Source organism: Rhinichthys klamathensis, unplaced genomic scaffold (genome assembly GCF_029890125.1).
Source record: "Rhinichthys klamathensis goyatoka isolate OS25496 unplaced genomic scaffold, OSU_Roscu_1.1 h1tg000137l_1, whole genome shotgun sequence".
NCBI lineage: Eukaryota > Metazoa > Chordata > Actinopteri > Cypriniformes > Leuciscidae > Rhinichthys > Rhinichthys klamathensis.
This window is the reverse complement of record NW_026606672.1, coordinates 172726-197163: the sequence shown is the minus strand read 5'-3', so window position 1 is coordinate 197163 and position 24438 is coordinate 172726. Positions and strand designations below refer to the sequence as shown.

Below are 24438 nucleotides of genomic sequence, written 5' to 3'. Positions count from 1 at the left end.
ACCAAGTTACCAATGGCAACAAACATTAACAAACGCGTGCGCACAGAGAACTATCAACAACAACTACATTTCAAGGTAACATCAAATGTTCTTCTCGATTAGAACAGTAAACTGCATCTTGTTCTTTTAAATCAAGTACCTACGTAGTTTCCGTAACATTCCTTAATTTATATTTTGTTAAAGCAAAGAGCAATGCTGCATCAGAAAACCTAACGTTATATTCAGTCATTTGTTCTGTTTGACTTTGAAAGGTCAATCCGAAAACCTACAGTTTGTTTAACGCTACTTAATCAGTTTAATAAGCCCCCCTCCCTTTTGTACAGGTTTAGCCCAGATCAGTGGTTTAGCCTCATAAAACACTCTAGATGTGTTTTATTGATTTAAAAGGTTAACAGTTAACTTAGTTCACCCAAAAATCATTTAGCTACTCACCCTCAAGTTGTTCCAAACCTGTATGAATTTCTTTCTTCTGATGAACACAAAAGAAGATATAACAGACAATTGATGTTCCCCATTGACTTCCATATAATTGTTTTTCCATTCTATGGAAGTCATTGGGGTCCATCAACTGTTTGGTTAACTTACCCATATTCTTCAAAATATCTTCTTCTGTGTTCAGCAGAAGCAATAAATTCATACAGGCTTGAAACAACTTGAGGGTAACTTAAGTGATGACAAAATGTTCATTTTTGTGTGAACTACCCCTTTAATGTTATCTTTTTGTAAACCAAGGCACTTAAAAAAAACAGTTATTTACAGATTTTCAAGCCTTTGGTGACTTGTGTCGTGTGGTGTATACTGCAGTGATGGATGCAACTGTAAGACCCCTCAGAATCCCTCCTGAGATGGCCATTTATGCAGAGAAACATGATATATTTCCTCTGGTCCAGGTATAGACATTTTACTAGATAAAGTTTAACAAGTTTATGATCATTAAGGCAATTTCACTCAAATAAATGACTCATTTGCAGACACTGCTGAGAAATTTGATGGTGGACAAACCAGAGGACCCCATTCAACACCTGATTAACTTGCTGAAAAGGGACAGTGTTGATGGTAAGATTTTTGTCATTATACTTGTGTTAAATCCTTACCATTTTTTTATTTATTGTTTTAATTATCTTCTAAAAGCAATACATTTTTACAAAAATATATTCCATACCACAAGATGGCGCAGTCATATATAATATCATATTAGAAGTTGAAGGAGCAGCAGTTATCCAACTTGTTAACATTGTTTAGATAAAAAGGCAGACTGCCTGCTTTTTTAAACACATAGAAATACATTATATTAGACTTAGTTAACTATCAATGCCATCATGCATCAATGTATTGAGGACAGGTTATTGATTTTAACAAATAAACTTGTTTCAGTGCCAAGAATCATATTATTGGGTCCCCCAGCGTCCGGGAAAAGAACCATAGTAAGTCATTTTAAGTACAAAATGATTGAGTAGCTAAATTAATTGAACTTTGTTTTAAGCTACAATTGAACAATTCAAGTGTTGTTTATATTCAAGTGTCCTTTTCTATTCTGTTTATATTTTCTGTGCTGTTTATATTCAAGTGTACAATTCAAGTGTGCTTTTCTTGTTTATATCTTAAGGTGATATACAGTAAGTGTCGTGCTCACTGTAAATAACTCAGCATATATTTGTTTTTTTGTCTGTAATTTTGTGCTTGTGCTTTCTTCAGTCTTGAAGTTTATTTATAAATAGGTCTGTCATGTCAGAGTTTCATCAGATTTAAATGAAATAAGATATTTATCATAGTTACACCGTCAGGCCTCAGAGATTCCAATACTGCTTCACTCATCTGTACAGAATTACCTTTTCTGGAGCACATCATGCGCTTTCGAATATTTTCATTTTTGTCAGTGTTTTATATTTAAAATTGTATATCCTGCTTCAGATTGTCCTCTTTTGTCTTGCCACAGGCTAAAAAGTTGTGTGAGCACACACAGGCTATTCACTTAACTTTTAGTGATATCTTAAAGGATGACAGTGACCTGACCAGAGCTGCACAGTATCAAGACAAAAAACAGGTGGGGTCTCTACTCCTATTAGGTTTCCCATAGAGTTTTATGACTAAACTTGCCTTTTTAGCAGGCCTAGAACACGGAAGTCTGCATGTATTTGTGTGTATTACTACTTAATTGCAAAGTATATTTAAGGAAAAGTAGTCTGGAATGCCTTGATCATTATATTCATTTTAGATGTAGGAAATAGGAAAGGTAATGTTGTCAGCATTTGCTACACTCTCTGGATGCCGGTAATTGCGGTCTCTGTGGTATTGTAAAGACATAGAACTGATTTTGTCTGAAGTCTGATCATGCAAATGCAATGCAGGCTAGTTAGTCGATAAATCAGGAGTTGAATAGAATTAAAAGAAAAGAGAGAGATGTGCTTAGGAAAAGTGCCTCCCAATGGTTTAATTATTCTAATTATCCTCTCACTTAAACTCGCCATGGCCTTGAGTTTAAAATAGAACGATCCAAAAGATTCCAATTATTATCATTTTCACAAAATTCACAAAGGAGAGTGAGATGAAAGCAGCAGAGGATGTCATAAATAATTAGAGATTCAACAGCATATTTGAATGTGTTTGTTTAATAATAATTGGATTGTTTTGGTGGACAGTCATTTAGTAGAGAACAGATATATCTCAGGTAGGTTTAGAAGGTAATGTTAGAGACACAAATGACAGTCAGTTGTTCTAAATGTCTATTTGACTTATATTATATTATATTGATTTAAATTCATTAGTATTGATATTTTTCTAAATGATTAAATTTGATTAAAACATTTATCCTCTGTGATTTATTGTTAATGCTGGTCTGATCAAAATACAAATGACAGGAGTCAGTTATTTATTATCATTTGATGATCTGACTGGACAGCCAGCTGTTTTAATTTCAAATATTTATTGTTATATTATATTAATATACAGGATTGTCATTCATTGAATTCATATTTATTATATATATATATATATTGTTTAATAATTGAATTTGATTAAATCATTTACTCACTGCGATTTATTGTCGGTAATGTTGGTCTAATAGAAGATCCCCAAAGACGTCTGGAGCCAGTTGATTCAGCAACGCCTTTCAAAACCCGACTGTGTTCGACGGGTAAGGAGTTGCTTTTTCTTTTTCTTTACTTTTATTTCTTTTGTAATTAATTTAGAAAAACGAACGCTGCGTGTTTTACTCAACCTGTCTAAAACGTGAAAAATGAAACAAGCCAGTGAGAGAAACATATTTTCATCCTGAACTTGCACGTAACCTCCACGTTTTGAACTGTGTGTAATGTTTACAAGCGTGATGCCCAAATAATTTGTCATATTTTTTTCTTTATCTACACTCAACCTTCTATGATAAATAATTAGACGTGTGTTTCTGCGCCTCCCTTGAGGACTGCTGGGATGGGTCTCGGGGAATGCAAGACTGCTGGTGAGAGTTCTCGGAGAAAACCTTTCATCACCAGCAGGCCCCTCACCGGCTGCCAGTTACATGTGATCTCAGCACTAATGCCACTTAAGAACCTCACCGCTGAGGTGTCCGTTCACGTTTACTCTCAGATCTCACACCTTTTGATTCCTCCTTTCATCTTTCAGTCAAATCACACAATCAATCACGGACTCCCTGATCGTGTCTTTTTCTGAAGTGTCAGTTTCTTCTGTGCAGCCGCACGGAGGAATATGTAAATCATCCGACTCCAAAAAAGCATCTCCTTTTATGGCTCACTAAACTCCGCAAATGGCTTTACTCAGCCAAGAATCCCATCTCGAAACTTTTTCCATTTGGCATCCTTTAACTTTCACCTTTTAATCTCAGTAGTTTGTGATTAGCGACTCCTTTGAATCTAGTAATGGATGTTTATCCCTTCAGGCAAACTGTCTGATAGTATTTATCTGGTTATTTAATTATTTTCCATCCTGACTGATCTGCATATGAGCAGAGGATTGAGGTAGAGTTTTTCCTCTGTAGATTTAGACACCTGACAAAGCATCTCTGGCTCACCATGAGGAGCCTTCATCTCATGGTCTTTTGCTTCGCACACACTTAAATGGGCCAAAGAATGGAATGATTGACATGTCACATCACCACTGGAGCCTAGACAGCAAAGCTTAATTGCTCTGCCACTGATGCCTGCGCGTGTGTATGTGTGTGTGTGCTTCTTGTCTACCTGTTTTTCCAAATTAAGCAACAATGAATGTTAATCATGCCTAATCTAGGTCATCTAGTTCATCTCCGCCTGTCACTGCTTCTCAAGCTGTCTTAATTCTTTCTCTCTCGTTCTCTCATGAGGCTGCTGTTTGTAAAACTTTAGACTTGTACTCTTGTGGAAAATCAGGAGAGGGAGCATAGGTAATGAATAGTGATTTAAAGTAAAATGTCAATTTAATGAGTGCCTTTCAGTCCTGAAAAAAAAAAAAATGGACCCTAAAGTAAATGAGAAAAAAAGAAGGAAAGAAAGAAAGAAAGATCATGGGGTGCATGTCACAGTCATCCGGATCCCTAATGAGGCTTCCAAATAAAGTTATGCTGTTTGAATTTGCATAGTGTCTGTAATTCTATTTTGAGGGAGAAAGGAGGAATCTAAAGGAAAGTTTGGAAATGAAATATTCATAACTTTTTGAAAGCAGACAATGCAAATAATGCTTTACGGAGTTGTTTTACCTTATTTTAAAATATAATCATATGGTTCAATTGAACAGCAATAAAAGATTTAAGGCAATTGTAAAAAATTTGGAAAGAAGTATATTATGCTCAGCAAAACTGCATTTTTTATTTAAACAAAAATACTGCAAAAACAGTGATATTGTGAAATATTATTACAATTTAAAATAACTGTTTTCTATTTCAAGATATTTTCAAATGTAATTTAATAAAAGTCGAACAGTATTTGTTTGCAATTGAAATAATTTGTAACATAGCTTTACTGTCACTTTTGATCTAAACTTAAACTGTAGTGTATATAATATGTATATGCACAATAATTGTACTAGTTTTTAGTAGTTTTTGAATTGCTTTTCTATATAGACACACTTGATTTTTTCGCTTTGACTGTTGTGACGTGTCTAACTGTTTCTTCAGTGTTTTGCATTATGAGTGCTGTGTTAAAGATGTCATATCAGTTTAAAGGAATTTCTTGACCCGGGTTCAGTTCCATTTATTATTTGTTCATTTTATTTTATTTTAAAACTAGAGCATCATTAAAGCGAATCAGTGGTTAACAGATAAGTGGACAGCTAATTGAGATCTAATTGTTAAAGTCAAGTGGAGTGTTTTGCAGCCGCTCCTGCTGCCATATTGTCTGTCTGTTGTGTGGGGGAGCTGTGTGTTGGGGTCTGTGAGTGACATGTCGGGGCGCTGCTTCTGCTCCCCTGCCTTGCCTGCTGTTGGGCTGGCTGGTGACATCTGCTCCGCGCATGTCCCTCCTGTGATAGCTGGCCTCACTGCAGATGTTCCAGTCCTGGGGTCTCTGTCTGAGCCCGCTGCTACTGCACCACGGCCCCTTTTGATGTGGGGATGAAACGGAATGGAGCAAGTCGCAGTGGGGCTGTGTTCAGATGTATGTGTGGGAGTTCATGTGTGCATAGTAGTTTGACTGAAGCAAGTTTGGACTCTACCTAGGTTTCCTTGTCAAGCCTCTGAACATACAGATGCATATTGGTATATAATCTGCTCTTTATCTGATTTCTGTAATAACTATTATTTCATTATGCTCTTCTAGAAATGCTGTACATCAACAAACTGAACAGACACCACACTACTGACATTTGTCATTCAAGAGGCTGGAGTTTGCTCAACATCCACCCTGTATTTTCCCTATATTCACAGCAGTTAGATTGTGTAGGCTAGAGGCCTTTCATGCATTCTGTGCGTCAGGCCCTGCTCATGGGCTTCCCAGCCACAGAGGCAATCAAATGCTTAATGGGAAAGTAAGTGGGAGGAAACTTGCGCGCTGAGATCAGGTGAAGCAAAGGATAGGTTTGCCGTTAAAGATCAAAGCCTGAAAAAACAAAGGCTGATATCAAACAGACACTCGAAACTCAGCAGCAAAAACCCACAGCTCCTCTGATAATACTTAGATCTATAAATGTTTGTTGCATATATTTATTTATTTTAAGATTATTCACTGCAGTAATAAGTTGGCCCCTAACAAGCACTTTTGGGAGATGGTTTCTTTGACTGTTCTTTATTTTACCGCACCATTGCACAGCAAGCCTTGGGATTTAGGAGACTATTAGAGAGGAGGATTTTTTTATGGATTTGTAGCTAATGAATGATATGCATGCGTTTCCTTTCTTCTTATGTTATTTTTATTGCTAAGTGAGAAGTGTGGAGAGGAGCTGGAGAATTAGGCACATTTTCAAGGTTTTTATGGATTTAACCCTCCATTTGCCTCCCTGCATGAGACCCCATATGGGCCAGTTTTACTCCTTATTCATACAACAATTTATACATTCATTATTTACACTGGTACAGGGCAGCAATTTAAATGAATTATTCATATAAAATTATTCATTCAAACCCTATTAGTGTTTTTTAAAGTATTTTTCCAGGCAGGATATTGTTTTGCTTATATGAAAACTATTTTAAACAACAATTTAAGCACAGTAGCTGACCATGGGGAAAAGCAAGTGCATTTATAGAAATGTAAACAAGAGAATTGTGTGGGTGTTTATTTAAGACAAAATGCAAGGTTTCAGCTGTGTTCATGTGTCGGCATTGTCTATCACTAGCAAAGTTGGACTCTATGTGTCATCAGAGAGTTTTATTATTGTTTAAAGCAAATTGTTTGTACCTTTTCAAGTGTGCATAACATGCATTGTATTTCCAGGGCTGGGTTTTGGAAGCCATTCCCAAGACGCAAGAAGAGGCACTATGTCTACAAGAAGCAGGCATCACCCCAGATCATGTTGGTTAGTGGCATGTTGTCCAAACACTTTGTTGTTCCCAACTGAAAAACAAGAGATTTGAATCAGGACTCGATAATGAGACCGACCAAATATCTCTCTGGGACTCACTATCACTCCCCAGAGAACGTGTCAAACTCTAGTGCTTTCTTTTAACTCTTTCCTCGCAGTGATGCTGGAAGCTCCTGATGTCGTTCTGATTGAAAGGAGCTCGGGCAAGAGGATAGACCCTGTCTCAGGAGGTAATGTCTGTATGATCATTACACATTTCTTAGTTCAGAGAGTGGGACTGCGAGACAGGCAGCTAACATGCACAATTGTTAGAATGCATATCTGTGGACCTTGACAGCGCTCCACTTGTTTGCCGAATCCAAATCGGGCCTGTGTGTCCTCAGGGTTTCAGAAAGCCCAGCTGTAATGAACAAAAGCCAGAGCTCCCTGCAGATTTATGATGGTGTGGATGCACCATTTCCACATAATTGCCATTTTCCCTTTTGTTTATTTATGATCCATGTTTATGAATCTATTTCAGGACATTCGCTGTCAAAATAAATGCTTTGGAAAATGTTTTTTGTTTTTTTTTATATATATTTTACTAAAACTTATATGATACTTTTACCTCAGCACATATATCCTGGAGTATAAATCATATCTGATGACCTTTCCCACATGTTTTCTTTCCATGTCTTAGATGTATATCACGTCACCTTCATGTGGCCTGATAGTGAAGAGGTTGCACAGCGTTTAGAAACACCCATGACACTGATGCCAGCTGATCTTATAGCAAAAAAGCTGCAGAAATACCACAGAGAAGCTCATGCTCTGAGGCGCACCTACCACAGCTGCCTGAAGACCATCAATGCTGACCAGCCCCATGTAGACGTTTACTCTCAAGGTAAACTTCACCATCTTCTGCATTAAAGGGATACTTCTACCAAAAATGAAAATTCTGTCATTTACTCACCCCTCATGTTGCCAAAACGGCATGTTTTTCTTTTACGGAACACAAAAGAAGATATGTTGAAGAGTTTTGGTATAGCCAAACTGTCTTAGTGACCATTGACTGCCATTGTATGGACTAAAAAAAAAACAAGACTTTTCTCAAATCTTCTTTTATGTTCTAAAAACGTCATACAGGTTTGGAACGACATAAAAGTGAATAAATGATGAGAGCGTTTTCATTTTTGGCTGAACTATCGCTTTAAATTAGTGTTTACAAATCTTCTTGTCAAGCTACTGACTTTGTATGAGGTATGAAACTGATCTTAGGTGGTATTTTCCATTTGAATCAAGCCATTTGAATTCAAAACATAGGCTGCATTTCTAAAAATGTGTGCAGGTTAGACTTAGGTAGGTCACTGAGTTACAATTAGAGCTTTTCAAACATTTCCACTAATATCACCTACTGCGATGAACAGACATCTACCGCCCCTATTGGTCGGAGGTCAGTAGTGAAGCGGCTGCATTCAGAGGCTGTGATTGACCCGCTTGTCAGGCACTCTTCCAGTTGAGGAGGTTGCCTCAGGCAGCTCTGCAGGCACAGACTATCCCATGAGAACCTGGTCAGGGATGAGCGGTCCTCGCCAATTACATTAAAACCATCTGAATCCAACCTGTCTAAATATTATATCGCTCAACTTGACAAAATAATTTTGTCACTTCCCTTCCTTTAGTCGTGAGGTAGAGCTAGGCAGTGAATATTTAAACCGCTCTTTGCATACATCACTTTGACCGTAGCATTAGGCAGGTTAGCAGCATTTTGTGAAATTCATACCACAGTTTTTTTATTATAAAGATGCATATTTATCATAGGAATGAGTATACATGGAACTGATAGCCAGTCATTGTATATTACGGGCAGCATTTTTAGAGATGTTATAAACTGACCTCTGTCTATCACTTTTACAATATTTTGCCAGCTCAAGCTACATAAACATGAGCTGGGAGAAATTCAGTTCCAATTTTGGACTGGTTTCTTTCCATTTCTCGCTTTCTCATAGAAATTTGGCTTATCTGGGGAGAAATAAAGGCTCATTTAGTCTCATGGCACATTAGTATTAAAGCCAAAATGCTCTGTTGAGTTACCTATCAAGGAAGCGATCCTCCAGCCTAATGGTTTTGCGCTGTGGGCTTGATTTGTAAATTGTATACTGTAGGACAGTGTGCCATTATGCCTAATCTTAACTTAACTGCACCTGATTTTCTTGATATGCCTAAATGGAGGACATTAAATAAATATTTGAGATAAACTCTGCCATAAAACATTCATAAACCCATACTGAGGAGCAAACAGCAATAAGGCTGTCATCTTAAATCTTGTTTAGTGCTAATTCAGCATGCGGTTTGATTGCAACGTTGCTAGTTTCCCCCTGACTTAGCCTTTTAGCGCATTAACATGTTTCGCATATTAAGCATTTATCATGTTGTTGTATAACAATTAGCAGCATAAAGGGCTTGATGAGAGGAACTCATTAGTTATGATTAGGCTGTTGTTAATCATTGCACATTAGAATGGCGGCTCAGCGCAGGTTCCAGACAAACAGCATTGTTGTGAGTGAAACCCAACTGCAAGCAGATGGCTTCGATGTGGATGTCACACTACAAGCAAATGCCCCCGTGGACATGAAAGGAAGCCTCTGATGATTAATTAATCAAGTGGCTTTATATTCAGTTTAGTGGCAATCTCTGTTTATGATCTGAGCGAATAGGCTGTCAGCAGCCTCACAAATGTGCTCTATTATCTTACTCCATTAAACATTCAATATAGTCTACCTGTGCCTGCATTGTGTTGTTTTGTATTAAAGTTTGGTACGGTCTGAACATAGGGTTGAAGAAAATTACATTTAATCTGTGTTGTTTGATTGCACAAACAAAAATGTTTTGTAATGCATATGCTACAAAAAGTTTTTTGGGGTCATTTCAAATGCTGTTCTTTTTAACTTTCTATTCTTCAAAGAATCCTGAAAAAAAAGATTTCAACAATATTAAGCAGCACAACTGAGTTGAGAATATTGATGATAGTATGAATAATAATAATAGTATTAATAAATGTTTCTTGAGCACCAAATCAGCATATTATAATAATGTGACACTGAAGACTGGAGTAATGGCTAAAGAAAATTCAGAATTGCCATAATGCCATCACAGGAAAAAATCACATTTTTAATTGTTCAAATAGAAAAATGTAATTTAATAATTGTTCATAATATTGCTGTTTTTGCTGTATTTTGGTTAAATAAATGCAGCCTTGTTGAGAGGCTTATCATTAAAAACAAAAACATTTAAAAAAATAAAACTTACTGACTCCTCATTTTTAACATAGCTACATTTAAATATCACCTTGAACCACAGATTTTAATAGGTCTTATTTATTCACTGAAAATGTATTTATCTAAGCATTGCTGCACTTTGTTACATATCACATACAATTTATCATTCATTCCTATATGGTTATTTTGTATTTATACTGCAGTGCTGAACTATGTCCGTACTCCACGTCGCTCTGCCTCACCCTACACTCCCAGAATCCTACTGTTTGGACCCCCAGGTTCAGGAAAGAGTCTTCAGGCAAAACTAATTGCTCAGAAATACGGCATTGTCAACAGTAAGCTCCTCCTCAACTCTACATCTTCTGTTAATTCGCATTAAATACTGTCACTTTTCACCTGTACTCTTTCTCATCTGCAAGGTTCAACATAGTTAAAAATGGTAGTTTAGCCGAAATGTAAAATTATCCTATTATGTAAAAGTCACCCTCTTGATGATTAAAACCTCTATGCTCTTTTTTTTTTTTTTTTTTTTGTATAACACAAAAGTAGACATTTTTAAAGAATCATTACGCAGCTCTTTCCATACATTGACAGTTTATAGTGATCAAGCTCCAAAAAAGACAAAAACACCAAAAATAATGCACCGTTTTTGAATCTGGATACAAGGAAAAAAAATAACAGTGCAAGGGTTTAGAATAAATCATCTTTTTATATAATTTTTGAGTGAACCATTGTCCATAGTAGTATGTTGTTAATTTAAAAGTATTATTATTATTGTTTATTACTTTCTTCTGTTCTTTCCCATATCTCTGTTGCTGTAGTTTGTTGTGGTGAGTTTCTGAAGGCTGTGTCAGCTGATGAGAACCATATGGGGGAGCTCATTAAACCCTACCTGGAGTCAGAACAGCAAGGTATGTCTCCTTACCTCCTCTTTACCTACTGCCAAATGGGTCAATCACACAGAACAAGTCAAACCCCAGTCTGTAAGATGCAGAGTTCTGTTTCCTGCTTTTGACCAGATAATTGGACCCCCCCACACACTCACCTCATAGTCAGAATAGTCCGCTCAGTGAACGTGTTGTGATATTTTCACATATTCACATATATGAAATTGGTTTATGATGGTTTATGATTGGTTTATGATTCAGATATATGATATTGGTAGTGCAAATGATTATCATATAACGTGGACTACGTAATTTTGCAGAAATGTTTGGTTACTTTCCGGATGTCTAAACAAAATCACAGTACTTGCTGGCTTCTTACCCTATAGGTTTTGCATCTACTGTAAGTAGACAACCATTTTTTTATATAGTTAGAACACACCATAATGCTCTAGTTGTCTTGACTTTCTGTGACCTTTCATTCATCCTCATCATTGTTATTCCCTTCTCATCTCACACGCTCTCTGTGTCTGCCCAACACCTCTCTGTTCTAAATCCCCCAGAGACCATAAGTAAATGTATATAGATTTATAGTCCCACTCCTCAGAGAATGCATTCAGCCATTGGGACTGCCAATCACTACCTTTATCACCGCTCTGGCCCAAGTCTCTCGCCTTGAGCAAGTTTTCATTAATTTAATAAAGATTCTCAAGGGATACAAAGCACAGAATGTAAGCGTGCATTGTGTGTGTGTGTGTTTTAAATAAATCTTTAGCCTTTTCATTGATAGGGAAACAATGGGGAGAAGATGGAGATTGGGACTGGGAATGACGCAAGCCTGATTCAAACTTGTATCGCCTAGATAAGCACCATGTCATGTCTTTATTTCACATCCTTAGCCTTAAATCAATAGTTTACCCAAAAATTTACTTTCTGTCATCATTTACTCGCCTTAAGCTCATGGTGGTCCAAACCTGACTTTTTTCCTTCTGTGTAACACAAAAGAAGTTAGTGGGGTCAAAACAACATTAGCCTTTATTGAAAGAAAATGAATATTCAGTTTTGGGTGGGTTTGAGAATTGAATCTGAATTCAGCCAGATGTTGTTTTACCAGTTGCGTCACACTTACAAAAAAAATCTTGACTTGAATTAAAAGCTAAAAATCATAACACTCTGGGAAAACTTTCATTATCAATGTAATTTAATGTATATAATATAATATAATATAATATAATATAATATAATATAATATAAAAGTATATTTACATTGCGCACTATAAAAAACAGATTGTTTCAGAGCAGATTTATAATAAACAGGAAGAAAACAGCTGCAATGTATAATTATTATATCATATTATAATTTATGGATAACTGTAACTAACATTATTAAATGTAGTTCATGTACATTGAAACACATTTCAACACTACATTAAAACTTTGAAACATTTCTTTAACATTCAGAGTAGAGCAAATATTTGTCCATGAATTCTCTATTAAGCGTGATACCATGTTTGTGATTTATTAATGAAAGTTATTATAAAGTGCCATCAATTCATACTTAATCATATATGGAATTCTGTGTAAATAAAACCTATTATGGCTCATGCTGAAATCTTGAGAGTTGACTCAACTTTTTTTTAATGATCCATCTACCTCCGATAAGTACACATGCACACCCAATGTGATTGTCATATCTGTCAGAGTATGTTAAGTATCTTTTCAGCTCTAGCAGTATCTGTCACGTGCAACTTGTGTTCGTAAATTCATGTTGCGTGTTTGTTGAAGTAGCAATGTGTGCATAAGAAATGCTATGTAAATGTTTTGTTAGCTCGTATTTCATTGCCTTGTTGAACAGGGCTTCGGTATCCTGGGAGAGGGTTTTTTTTGTGCCTTCTCTCTCTCTTCCCTTTGCTTTTCTCCCCCCTTTTCCCTGCGACTGAGTATTTGAGGCAGAGAGCTTGCCTAAATAATTTACAAGTTGATTAATGGCCTCACAGGGGTATAATTAGGTGATGGAGAGATGGTGGCTAGTGTAACCAGTACAGTGCTTCTGGGATTTGAGAAGCCAGATTATTAAGCAAACCAAAAAAAAAAAAATAGTCTTAGCAGAAGTGAAGAAGAGGAAAGAAAGAAAGAAGAGGAAGCCTCTCCAGGCTGCCTGATGTTTGAAGCAGGGCTGCAGAGATAGGCAAGAGGCTGTGCGTGTTTGATGTGGAAATTGGACAGTTTGAAACCGTCGACTTTAATTTTTCACCAGCTGCAGGGACCCCCCTGTGTGCCAGCTTGCGTTCCTTAAAGAATGCTGTTCTATTTTCTCTTTACCCTCATTATTTGTTTGTCCTCCGCGCCACTCTCATCAGTTATCCCGCTGCATTACAAACGCTACCCTTCTCTACCACACTGTCCGTCAGTTTTAAGAGGTACCATCATCCCCTTAAACAATTCGCTCGTGTTGCCTGTCAGCCAGCAGTTGACTGCTTTTGTACTCTGAGAGGGACCCGTGAAATATCTTCAAAAGACAAAATGTACATACATGAATTTAAATGACACCGTGTCTGCTAATTATTTATCACCTCACATCTGAATAAACCGCCTTGATTTGATACAGGTACAAACAAAAGGCACGTCCTTGACAATACCGCTTGATGATGAGATCACTGATGCTTTGTATGGAGATGATGTTGTTTCAGTTCTGCTCAGACCATCTCCTTTAATTGAATCCTCTTAATGGGGCGCTCTAGATGGCCTCCACACAGTTTAAGTGAAATATTAATTTCCTTTCCTGTCCGCCTCTGCCCATGTGTTTTCGAATCAGATCAAATTGACTGTTTATTTGGGGTTTTAAACCCTTAAAACGGTGTCCTATATCAACAACTTTCATATTTCAAAAAGTTCTCGTACTGTTTTTTTCTTTTTCCTATAAAGTCTTCTTCACAGTACCTGGAAAAAAGTAAACAAATGAAAGGCCTTTCTCACGTCCGTTAGATCTATAACACTGTGATCTCACGTCCTACAGGGGGGAACGTATACAGTATTTCAAACAAAATGCTAAGCAGGTGTGTTTGTGTGCGTGTCTCGAGAGGGTAACCCCCTCTGAACACCGTGTTTACAGTATATAGGACGAGTGTCTTTCAAAGGACACAGCAAGTTGATTTTCAGGAGTCTGAACCTCTTGGTTCTCGAAGTTTGCCTTAATGAGATTTCTCTTCTACTGTTTGCATTGTTGTATTTCTGTCATGTAGTTTGGAAAAAACACAACAAATGTATAAATAGATGATAACTGTATCGTAATATCGCTGTATTTGTTTAATCCATACAGTGCCACCCAGTATAGTCCTGCGGATCCTTACAGAGAGGCTGAGCAGGATGGACTGTACCACACGAGGCTGGGTGCTCCATGGATTTCCTCAAGATGTGGAGCAGGCAGAAAAACTCCAAGAGTCTAATTTCCTACCAAACAGGTATATCAGTCACTATAAACTTATTTAAATGTCTATAAATGTTGAAACTCAGCATGTTAACTGCCAGGGTTCTGCACAGGGTTCTAAACTATTATCACAATGATTTGTTCCAGTGGCTCTCTTTTTTTTCTTGTGTATCCTTCGATGAATATCTTTTGAAATAGACAGTTCAAAAGAACAGCATTTATTTGAAATATAACTTTTTCATAACAAGGTAATTATTGTTACAATTACAATGATCAGTCCTTGAATAAAAGTTTTAATTTCTTTAAAAAAAAAAAAAATCTTACCAACTTTTTAATGGTAGTTTGTATCACAATTGGCATGCATGGCATATTTGAAATTAAGGAAGTGCACTATATTTGAGAGCAAGGGGGTGTGCCATACTTTGAGAACCACTTTTTTACATTCAATTCATCTTTCCATTCCTGTATCGATTTCAACCTATGCATCATCTATACACTGTATTCCCATTCATTGACCTGTCAAACACTTTAGACCAGTGACAGACAGAGATGTAAACATTGGTGTTTAGCTAATGAAAACAAAGCACTAAAGAATTTTATAAACTGCACTGGGAATTTTCTGGTTATTATTTGTGATTTGCATCTCCTCAGCTATCCTAAATAGTGAGTGTAACTGCAGGGCTCAGATTGCCCTCTCAGATTACCCTTAACTCAACTGCCCTGGAGGATCTGATGGCACTTAGATTATACAACCTGTCCTCTGTGTGTGTCCCCTCATCAGAGAGCTCACTTTGAGGGTTAGGTCATCAGTGAAAATAACGTGTCCCAATTCTGTCTCCTTTGACACAGAAACAAGAGCAGGAGCACAAATCTGTGCAGTAACCAGTGTTGGGGAAAGTTACTTTGAAAAGTAATGCATTACAATATTGCGTTACTCCCTTAAAAAAGTAACTACGGTAATTGCTTTATTTAGAAAATTGCTTTCTTTTAAAGAAAAGTAATGCGTCACAATAATTTTGCGTTACTTTTTCTCAACTGAGCTGGGCTTGTTTGTTTTTTTAATAATAAAAAAGTTATATTTTTTGGCAAATGTTCTTTATTTTAAGTTCTATATTTTGGTCAAAATGTAAATAATAAGGCTGAAGGAAATGCAAATTCACGTGTGTACAGGCGCAGCTCAAACAATCCTTTCTGTTTAACTGAATCATCGAAGGTCAGCAGCAAGTACATTGGTCAATAAAGTGAGATTAAATGTATAACATATTTGTTTTATTTAACATATTTAATTATTGGAGGTTTGCGTAGTATTCTGATTTAGCATTTCACTGATTTTATTCATTTTGAGGATTTCTGAATCGTTTTTTTTTTTTGCCAGTGACATGAGTAAATACTGATATTTAGTCTAGAACTACAATAACCATCAATTTACTCACGATTTCTCTCAACATGAGGATAGAAGAGTTGTTAGTCAATAAATGAGAAAACAAAGTAACTTGCTTTACTTATTTGAAAAAGTAAATCATATATTTTGTTGTAAATTTAAATCCCCCTGTAGTCAATAATTGTATCCCTTAAAACTATCTTTGATCACCAAAATGACATATTTAAACTTTTTTTCCTTGAAAAAAATGTCATGCCTTAAAATAGCTTGATTGTAACTCTACACCCTTGCCTCATTTCTATACGTGGTTCTATGAATATGCAAATTAGCCCCACCTCCACTCACTCATACCAGCTCAAAGATCCACTCGTTGACGATCACACATTGACGTGATTTGTTACAAGGTAGTTTGTGACGTCAGAAACACCAGCGATTTCAAACTGCGTTTTTTGAGAGGGTCTTTGTTTAGATCACTGCAGTTTTAAGGAGAAAATAGTCAGCAATGGTGTTGACTTTTGAATTTGCACATGGTTTGTCTTAAAGCATATTAAAAACACCATATAGACATATAAACAACATTAAAAGCTTGACTTTCACCACAGGGGGACTTTAAAAGTAATCCGTTTACCAGTTACTTGAAAAAAAGTAATCTGATTACATAAGTAACGAGTAACCCAACACTCTCAGTAACATTAGTAAAAATCTACTTGCTCACTGCAGGGCCCCCTTTTTAACCTGTTCTCCTGTCCTGCTGTTTCTAATCATGATTTCTCATCATATTTACTACGTTTTTATAAGCTCTCTGCTATTAAGATTTGATCCCAGATGTCAGCAAGCAGACATGGTGTCCACTTCCCTCGCCGCTTCAGCATAGCAAGGCCTTATTTCTTCCATTAACAGCCCCTGTTGTTTGGGCTAATGGCAGGAGACCTCATTTACATAGCATTAGCGTAATTGATTCGAAGGCCCGCGGTTAGCCTGGCCCTGAAACAATGGGGAGATAATGTTTCAGATGGGCTGATGATGGCCCGATGGCGGCGCTGTACCTGACAGCTTTATTAATTAACAGCTCTCTGGTTACCAGGCTTTAGTGAGGATGAATAAGTCAGCTCCTCCTGGAGCAGTGCCAGGGCATGGGCATTTAATAGGTGTCACTGGCAGAAGAGAGAGGGGACAGAGTGGATCCCTTTACCCATTTCCTGAAAGGGCTCCATTAACAGAGAGTCGCTGCTTGCGATGAGTGCCAAGACGATGTTGTTTGTGTGACTCCAGAGGCCTGTTGCATGGAGTGGCAGTTTCAGAGTAGGTTTAGAGTTGACAATACCATTCAAATCCAACCTGGTTTAGATCAGGTTCAGTGGGCTCACAACACTCGATATAAACATTCTCTGTCAACTCAGGGTTTGATCCAGAGTTCGTGATTAATTGTGGAGCGCCAGCACCTGAAAGTGTGACGTGCAGCGAACAGCCAATCACACGGAACATGGAGAGCATCAGTTTGATTGACTTCTCAAGAGAGAGCCGGTGAAATTCACTTCTCTGATGAAGATTAAGAGATCGTTATGAAATATATTATGAATTTTAAATGCATTTACAAGGCAGGAATAAACACTGCTGCTGCAGCCTAAGTTTGATAAGGTAGCTGAAAGAATATATCTGACTCAATGCTAGTGAATCAACTGAATTTAAATGATAAGAATTTAGCTAGGCTCAAAAAGAGCTAAAAAGGAAACATGTAAGCTTTAAAAGCTTTATATGTACAGTTTTGAAGCTTGTAATTATATGTATATAATTATATTAATTTAAATGCAAAGTTCAATATTATTTGTCAATTCATATAAATATATGTATAAATAATTAGCAGCAAAAGATAGGTAATTTTGTCACTATAAACTGCTTTAATTTGAAGCCAGAGATACAGGGGTAGTGGCTTTATTACATCAGACTTTGCTCACGACTGATTGGTCCAGTTTTGGTTTCCGATCTCTAACCCAGAATAAAACCTGCTCTGGTTTTATTGTATTTTGCTTTGTGTTGTTTAAATATACATACAGTAATGATGACCTGTTTGCCTTGCTGAAGTTGTAGTTGCAGGCGATCCAGAGTAGTGGCTGTCTGTTCCAGTTAGTGGCAGTCTTTTGTCATGTAAAGGAAGTTACCTGATCCATGAAAGACGAAAGAGGAAGAAAAGGAAAAAGGACGCTCGCTAATGAAGTTACCTCATCAGATAAATGAAGATGCCTTTGCTCTGGTTTCTCATGCCGCAATCATCCGATCCTCTTTCAAAAGCTGATCAGACAGTTAGCCATGGATGTATGACACTTTGTTAAGAAGGAAATCTAAAATAATTATCTATTGTTATGTACAGCAAAGTTTGAGGCAGTGGTATTCAACCTTTTTGACAATATTTGAAGACCTTTTTTGAAGATTTTTCCTGAAGATTTGTGATTTACTGGATAAGAATTTCTAAAAAAAATAAATAAAAAAAAAATTTTTACTCCCAATTTTTTGAAAATAAAGATTTTTGAAAATCTTGAAAATAACTATAAAAATGTATATTCATCATTAAAATTGCCCATGGAGTTATAAGATTTTGTTCATTTCCAGGTCTAGAAATGACCATTTTGAAATTAGGCTGATTACAGTAATTAAGCTATTTAAAATGAGCATATTTTAATGCTTGTTTTCTCTTATTTCAAATCATTTTAATTCATTTAATTCTTGAGGCACCCTTGGAAGTTTGCTGTGGCCTGGTTGAGAACCACTGGTTTAAGGGATACAGATTCATTTCAAAAGATTAAAATTCTATCATCATTCCAAACTTGTATGACTTTTTAGGTAAATATCTTGGCCACTTTTTTCATATAATGAAATTGAAATGACAAAAAGTACCATAAAAGTACTATAAATTGGTCTTCACAGCTATATTTCAAAACTTCTGAAGCTGCGCAGTAGATGTCCGTGAGGAACAAAAATTTGTTATCCTTTGTAAATCATGACATCTGCCCTAGTCATGAGTGAATAGGAATGTCTGATTCATGAAAGAATCATTCTTTTAATTCAGATCCTTTCAGTGAATCATTTGATCCAGTTCAATAAACAGGTCTCAATGATTCATTCATGAATCGAACTGATACGGTTCTTGAATTCAACTCTTTGGTCTGTTTCACAAAATTATTGTTTGACTTCAAAAGACCTGAAATATAGAACTTAGGCCATATGGACCAATTTTATGGTGCTTGTTTTGTCATAAAGTTTGACCGCCCTTATTCATTTTCACTTTCAAGGAAAGGTAGCATAATACCTGAGCTTCTCTTTGGACCCGTGTCCAAACCCCTCATACATGATCATTCTCAGACTGTACAGGTAATTTTTACTTTGTTAGTTTCACTGGTCTCACTCCCACCCCTCCTACCAGTCTTTAACTACTCTCCAGTTTGGCTAGTCATCAGCCTCTTACAGCCTTGACACACTTGCAAACAATCAGAGTCTTTGGAAGCTCTGAAATATGCATGGCTACCTGTGACAGGTAGATAAAGAAGAGCAATTAGCCATGTAATCTAAGAGTCTGGCCCATTTACCTGCTCTCGTCCCGTCCCGTCCTTGCCTTGCCCTGCTCCCCCCCTCCCCCTGCTCCCCCCCCCCCCCCCTCTCTCTCTCCCCCCCCCCCCCTCTCTCTCTCTCTCTCTCTCTCTCTCTCTTTCCACTTGCACAGAGCTCTTGCTCTCTATTAGTAAAATGTATTTCATGTGTCCGCTCCCCATCGAATCAAGCAACACTTCCTCTGATTGGCTTATAAATTATACAGCAGGGGCAGCATTACAATTTAATCAGTGGTAAACATTGCCGTGGCCACCTGTAAAGAATCTTTCCCTCATTAATTTCTTAATTTGGAGAGATAGAAAGGGAGGCAGAGGGGCCGACGGGAGCGGCAGCGCTCCGAGAGATCGGATAGACAGAGACCTTCTTGGATCACTTCAGCTCAGCGAGTAAACTGAAGAACAAAAGGGTCAAAGGTTACCACCATCTACTTAATGTATACCGTATGCCAGTGGAAGAATAGAAACTACATTCGCGCACACACACGTACTGACGGTAGGATGTGCTAAGACTAGTGCGATTCAGGATCATTTGTAGCAGCTGAGGACTGTCAGGCTCTTGTTATCTGCCTTGTTTTAGTCAGTCATTTGTTAGAGGATCTCAAGCTGTCATGTAAGAAACATCTAATGTAAATCAATTCATCTTGTACAGCTCCCCCCACATAAAAAGTGGGGGGAATGAGAAGAAAGACGAACACAAGCCCCCACCCTCCCATCCTCCAGCCCCAGACACAACGCACCATCCTTTTGCTCCTCCAGATTTATAAATATTTCATGAGGAAGCATAAATATTAATTCTAATAGCTTTGCAGAGTAGTTATTATTTCTTTTTTAAGACAAATATTCATTAAAAATTGAGAGAAACCTTTTTCTGAAATGATTAAACCTACACACACACACACACACACACACACATTATTATGGCTCTTAAACACTTCAAATATCTAGCATTTTCAGTCCAGACTAATAGTCAGTTAAAGCACCATGTCTCCTTTGTCCATTTCAGATGGCCCCGTGGTTCACAGTGGTACTGAGAGCCAGGAACACAAAGACATTTAAATATTTGATCAAAAGCACCAACTTAGATCTCTTTCTCCCTTTTCCCTTAGTTTCTCAACCCCTTTTGGTGGAAAAGGAGGCCTTATGATGTACAATTCCTGTTTGTCTTTATCTATACTGTAGCTTGAATTGGTCCAAAATCGCATCTCACTACAATCTCAGTCTGTGTAAAATGTTTAGGTGGCTAAAGATTAAATAATGTGGACGAGGCTGTGAGGTTCCTGTCCTCTGGAGGCTTGGATTAAATCATTTGGGATAAGACTGGCATGTAACCCCCCCACCTGACCACACCATTAGGCCCACTTTGTGTCCGGACAATGTCAAAACACAATGACCCCTGGGTAGAAACCCTAACATTCCTCTGTTGAAGTCCTCTCATGACCCAGGAGAGTATCCCTGTTTTCCATTATTTTCTTCATCATTTATTTAGCTCTAATACCAGGCAATTATGATGATTTCTCTTTGAATGCTAGATGGAGTCTATATGTAATAGAATAATGGATTGATATGGTTTTCGCATGACATGTTATGATTTCTGAAGACATTTTGAGAATCATAATGAGTTTGACGATTCCAGTTGCTCTTACAATTCTGGTTCTGCTAAAGGTACGCTACGCTGCTGTTCAAATGTTTGGGGTTTGAAAGTGTTTTGCATGTTTTTGAAATGATTTTGAAGTCTCTTAAGCTCAACAAGGCTGCATTTAAGTGATACAAATATATTGTGAATAATATTGTGAAATATTACCATTTAAAATAACTGTTTTCTATTTTAATGTCATTTATTTCTGTGATGGCAAAGCTAAATTGTCAGAAATCATTCTAATATGCTGATTTGCTTAAGAAACTTTTCTTATTATTATTAAAGCAGTAGTGCTGCTTATTATTTTGTGGAAATCGTGCGGTGCACTTTTTCCGGATTCTTTGATGAATATAATGTTTAAAGGAACTGAATTTATTTGAAATAAAAAACTTTTGTAACATTATAAAAACTTTACTGGCACTTTTGATCAATTTAATGCTGAATAGATGTATTAATAAGTCTTATTAATGCCAATCCTTTGAAAAATAGTGTATGTTTACACAGACTTTTAATTACCACTCTTTTGGCTGTTTTTGTAGAATATTGCATTCATTTATTTTATAAAATACCACTGACAAAACGCATAATGCTTATCTTTAACTATATGACTGGTTTTACGGTTAGTTAAGCTATTTTGGTTGATTTTCTAAAAACATTTATTTGGGAGTCACATTATACTGATTAAATTCTTTTTTGATTCATTAAAAATAACAGACTCATAAGAGTCATTGTTCTATTATTGGACTACACTGACCCCTCCCTTCCCTCTCTCTCTCTCTCTCTCTCTCTCTCTCTCTCTCTCTCTCTCTCTCTCTCTCTCTCTCTCTCTCTCTCTTTAATGGATCCAGTTTCCAAGCTTATTTGTGGGTTTTTGTGATATTTGAATGAAATTGCATCAGTCTTTATAAGACCATAGTGCCTTTTGTGTGTGTGGTATATAATATTTTTACCAAGCAATATCTTTACTCAGGCGATTTGAGAGAATAACAGATATCATGACAGACTTCCACATGATCTCTGCCTCTGTCCCCTCTAGAGTCTTCTTCCTGGAGATGACTGATGACATTGCTATCGAGAGGGTAACACTTAGGAGTGTGGATCCTGTGACTGGAGAATGGTGAGAAGGACCTTCTGCTTAGCAAATTGTAAATTTGTATGTAAAGAAACCATTCCTTCAGGTTCAACTAAAAGCATAAATGCATTCTGAATGTTGCGTTTGAACTCTGCAGGTATCACACCGTGTATAAACCCGCCCCTGGTCCAGAAGTGCAGGCCCGGCTTCAGTTTGACCCGAGGAATTCAGAGGCACGGCTGCTAAAAAGGCTTAAGGAGTACTGGAGCCATGCAGTGGACCTGCAGGCCTTTTACCCACAGGCAGTGTATATCAATGCTGACCAGGACCCACACACCGTGTTTGAGTCACTGGAGAGTAGGCTAGTGGGCCGACTACCCAAAGTCCTGTCTAACCGAGAAACATTTGAGGGCTAATCGTTTGAGGGACACTCCACCTAAAAATTTTAATTCTCTCACAATTTACGCACCCTCATGCCTTCCCAGATGTATATGACTTTCATCTGTCGACCAAATATGGAGATTTTTAGAAAAATAATCAATCTCTCTGAGGCCACATAATGCAAATGAATGGGTCCCTCAAAGTTTACGCTTCAAAACCTACACAAAACAAACACGACTGTAATCCATACGACCCCAGTGGATAAATCAATGTCTTCTGAAGTGAAACGATGGGTGTGTAAGAAAAATACTAATATTTTTAACTTTTTACGCTATAAACCATCCCTTCTGGCCAACTGTCAATGCTTGGCATAACGTCAGCACGTTGTAAAACTCAAGAAATCATGTGGAAACACAGATAACGTCACGTCTTGAGTTTCACAATGCGCTTACATCATGGTTTACAGCATGCTGGCATTTGTGTCAAGCATGGACTCATATGACAGTTGACCGTACGCAATGATTTATAGTGTAAAAGTTTAAAATAGTAGTTTTTTTACACACACATATCGTTTTGCTTCAGAAGACATTGATTCATCCTCTGCCATTGTATGGATTACCGTTGTGTTAGTTTTGCATGGTTTTTGAGCCATCAACTTTGAGGGACTCATCAGCTTGCATTTAAATCTCTGTTTGTGTTCCACAGAAGAAAGTTAGTCATGTACATCTGAGAATTCTTATGTTTGGATGGAGTATCCCTTTAAACATACACAGCTTTAATGCAAATTCTAGATCTGTTTGTTGTGCTTTTATTTTTCTCCGGTCATTTGTACATCTGAAAGGCTACTTAATAAATTTCTTTTAAATTTGACTTTAGTTCTCTTTTCTTGGTCATAGTTATATCTTATATTTTAATGAACACTGACATGTCTCCTAATACATCATCGAACGTCATTCTTGCCGTCTGACTGTGTGTGAGTTCATGGGAGTGCATGGCACCTGGTAATTCGACGTATGATTAATTAACCTAACAGGAAAAAGCAGACCAGCCAGAGCCTTTGTGGTGGGCAGTATTAGTCCCACTTCAGTGGTCTCATGCTCAAGAAACCAGTCGATGCTGCTTTGATTATTAAATTCCCTCTCCTTCTCTCTTCCTTTCTTTGAGGTCACTTGATGTTTCCCACAGGGAGGAAAGGAGTTAAGTACACTGGTTAGTGAAACATGTTAACAGGCTGATTTTTAAATTCCCCTCAGATAGTATGCTATGACAGGCAGCCACTGACTTAATTATAGCAGATTAGGTCCAGAATATGCATCTCCTCTGAATATGTAAACACGAGGCCCAGTGCATATCCAAAGGGAGAGGAGGCTTCAAAAATGAAATGCGTCTAAATGAGAAAGTATTCCCTGAGCTCTCTCTGGTTCTGTAGCACCCTAATCTTTTTATTCTCTAAACAAAGATTGCTAGAAAGATTCACATTTTAGCTTTACATAATGTGCAGATGAATCACACTTAACAGCACATCTTTACATTGTAAAATTTACACAGACATACACTGTAACACGTCTTGTCTTTTGCAAATAGCACATAGTTCACAATTGTGACCCTTGACCACAAAACCAGTCACAAGTAGCACGGGTATATTTGTGGCAACAGCCAACGATACATTGTATGGGTCAAAATTATCGATTTTTCTTTTATGCCAAAAATCATTAGGATATTAAGTAAAGATCATATTCCATGAATATATTTTGTAAATTTCCCACCATAAATATATAAAAATATATATTTTTGTGAGTGGATGCAGCAAATTGTGTTCATAAATGGACAACTTTAAAGGCGATTTTCTCAATTTTCAC

At 37.1% G+C, this 24438-nt stretch overlaps 1 protein-coding gene across 1 annotated transcript; it reads left to right on the top strand.

Moving 5' to 3' along the window:
- Nucleotides 1-46: 46 nt before the first annotated feature.
- On the top strand, nt 47-22614 carry ak8 (adenylate kinase 8). Its single transcript, XM_056257429.1, has 14 exons — nt 47-75; nt 769-890; nt 972-1056; nt 1375-1424; nt 1937-2044; nt 3065-3133; nt 6852-6933; nt 7098-7169; nt 7619-7822; nt 10400-10531; nt 11018-11107; nt 14400-14541; nt 22163-22243; nt 22356-22614. Exons 2-14 carry the CDS (start codon nt 807-809, stop codon nt 22612-22614), a joined length of 1458 nt encoding a protein of 485 aa, XP_056113404.1. The 5' UTR covers nt 47-75; nt 769-806.
- Nucleotides 22615-24438: the final 1824 nt, after the last annotated feature.